The sequence below is a fragment of the Carcharhinus amblyrhynchos genome, chromosome 1 (genome assembly GCF_965287045.1).
Source record: "Carcharhinus amblyrhynchos chromosome 1, sCarAmb.v2.hapA, whole genome shotgun sequence".
NCBI classification, from domain to species: domain Eukaryota; kingdom Metazoa; phylum Chordata; class Chondrichthyes; order Carcharhiniformes; family Carcharhinidae; genus Carcharhinus; species Carcharhinus amblyrhynchos.
In genome coordinates this window covers 136250183-136251652 of record NC_137324.1, presented here as the reverse complement: position 1 = coordinate 136251652, position 1470 = coordinate 136250183, and the positions used below count along the sequence as shown (strand labels likewise).

The following is a 1470-nucleotide window of genomic DNA, read 5'->3' as shown; positions in this document are numbered from 1 at the left end:
CACAGTTTGACAGCCCCCCTCACCCTCTCTGCTTGATGTTTTTTTCATGTCTGTACAGCAAATCACCCAACACCACGGATACTTTCAACTTATGTATTCAAACTGCCTTGCCTTTCATATTAATTTTTATGACTTGGGTGGTGTGTGTGTGTGTGTGTGTTTTTAACATTCTGGAAATGTTTTAATCCTGGAGTGGAGAGAATTCCCTGCTGACAGGAATGTCTGCATTCTATTTGCAATTGCAGAGCAATATATTCGGCGGGCTGGATGAAAGTTTGGTGGGCCGAGCAGAGGCTCTGGCGGCTGTGGAGATTGGAGCTCAGAGCAGCAAGAACCAGCCGTTCAAGCCGGACGCCACCTACCACAACATGAACAGCATCCCGTGCAGCTCCAGCTCGTCCTCGGGGCCCATCAGCCACCCTCCCCCTCACCACCACCACCATCACCACCACCACCACCATCACCAGCACCACCAGCACCCACACCAGCCTCACCAGAACCTGGAGGGAGAGCTGCTGGAGCACATCTCCCCCGGCCTGGGCTTGCCCACCATCACGGCTCCGGACGGCAGCGTGGTGTCTCCGCCGCCCCCCGGCCCCCCTCACATGGCTGCCATCAACCACATGCACCAGGCCATGAGCATGGCGGCTCACGGTCACGGCCTGGCCGCCTCGCACCCGGGCCTGGGCTGCATGAGCGAGGTGGACGCCGACCCCCGCGACCTGGAGGCTTTTGCCGAGCGCTTCAAGCAGAGGAGGATCAAGCTGGGGGTGACCCAGGCGGACGTGGGCTCGGCCCTGGCCAACCTGAAGATCCCCGGGGTGGGCTCACTCAGCCAGAGCACCATCTGCAGGTTCGAGTCTCTCACCCTGTCCCACAACAACATGATCGCCCTCAAGCCCATCCTGCAAGCGTGGCTGGAAGAAGCCGAGAAGTCCCACCGGGAGAAGCTCAGCAAACCCGAGCTCTTCAACGGTGCCGACAAGAAGAGGAAGCGCACATCCATCGCCGCCCCCGAGAAGAGGTCTCTGGAAGCTTACTTCGCCATCCAGCCCCGGCCATCATCCGAGAAAATCGCAGCCATCGCCGAGAAACTAGATCTCAAAAAGAATGTGGTCAGAGTCTGGTTTTGTAACCAGAGGCAGAAACAGAAACGAATGAAATACTCTGCAGGTCACTAGTCTGAAAGAGACACAGACTGGAACTTTTCCCCCATCTGATGTATAGTTCAATTGGACTTCCTGAATCTACAAGGACCTTGCTCTGGGCCGTGAACAAGTAAGAGTATTTTCTTTCTTATTGCCACCCACTGCCAGCGAAACAAGACACATCAAAACCAGACTGTGAATGGGTGTAAACGGAGAATTGCAGTTTACAGATGCAAACAATTGAAACAATTTCTTTTTTTAATCGTAACTCACAACGTTTACAAAAAAAAATGAATAAGGACCCATCGAGCTGAAATGACAG

General features: G+C 54.2%; 1 protein-coding gene across 1 annotated transcript; it reads left to right on the top strand.

Annotated features, from left to right (window-relative positions):
- Positions 1–218: 218 nt before the first annotated feature.
- On the top strand, positions 219–1181 carry pou4f2 (POU class 4 homeobox 2). The gene has a single exon (XM_080199505.1). The coding sequence runs from the start codon at positions 219–221 to the stop codon at positions 1179–1181; it is 963 nt and encodes a 320-aa protein (XP_080055631.1).
- Positions 1182–1470: the final 289 nt, after the last annotated feature.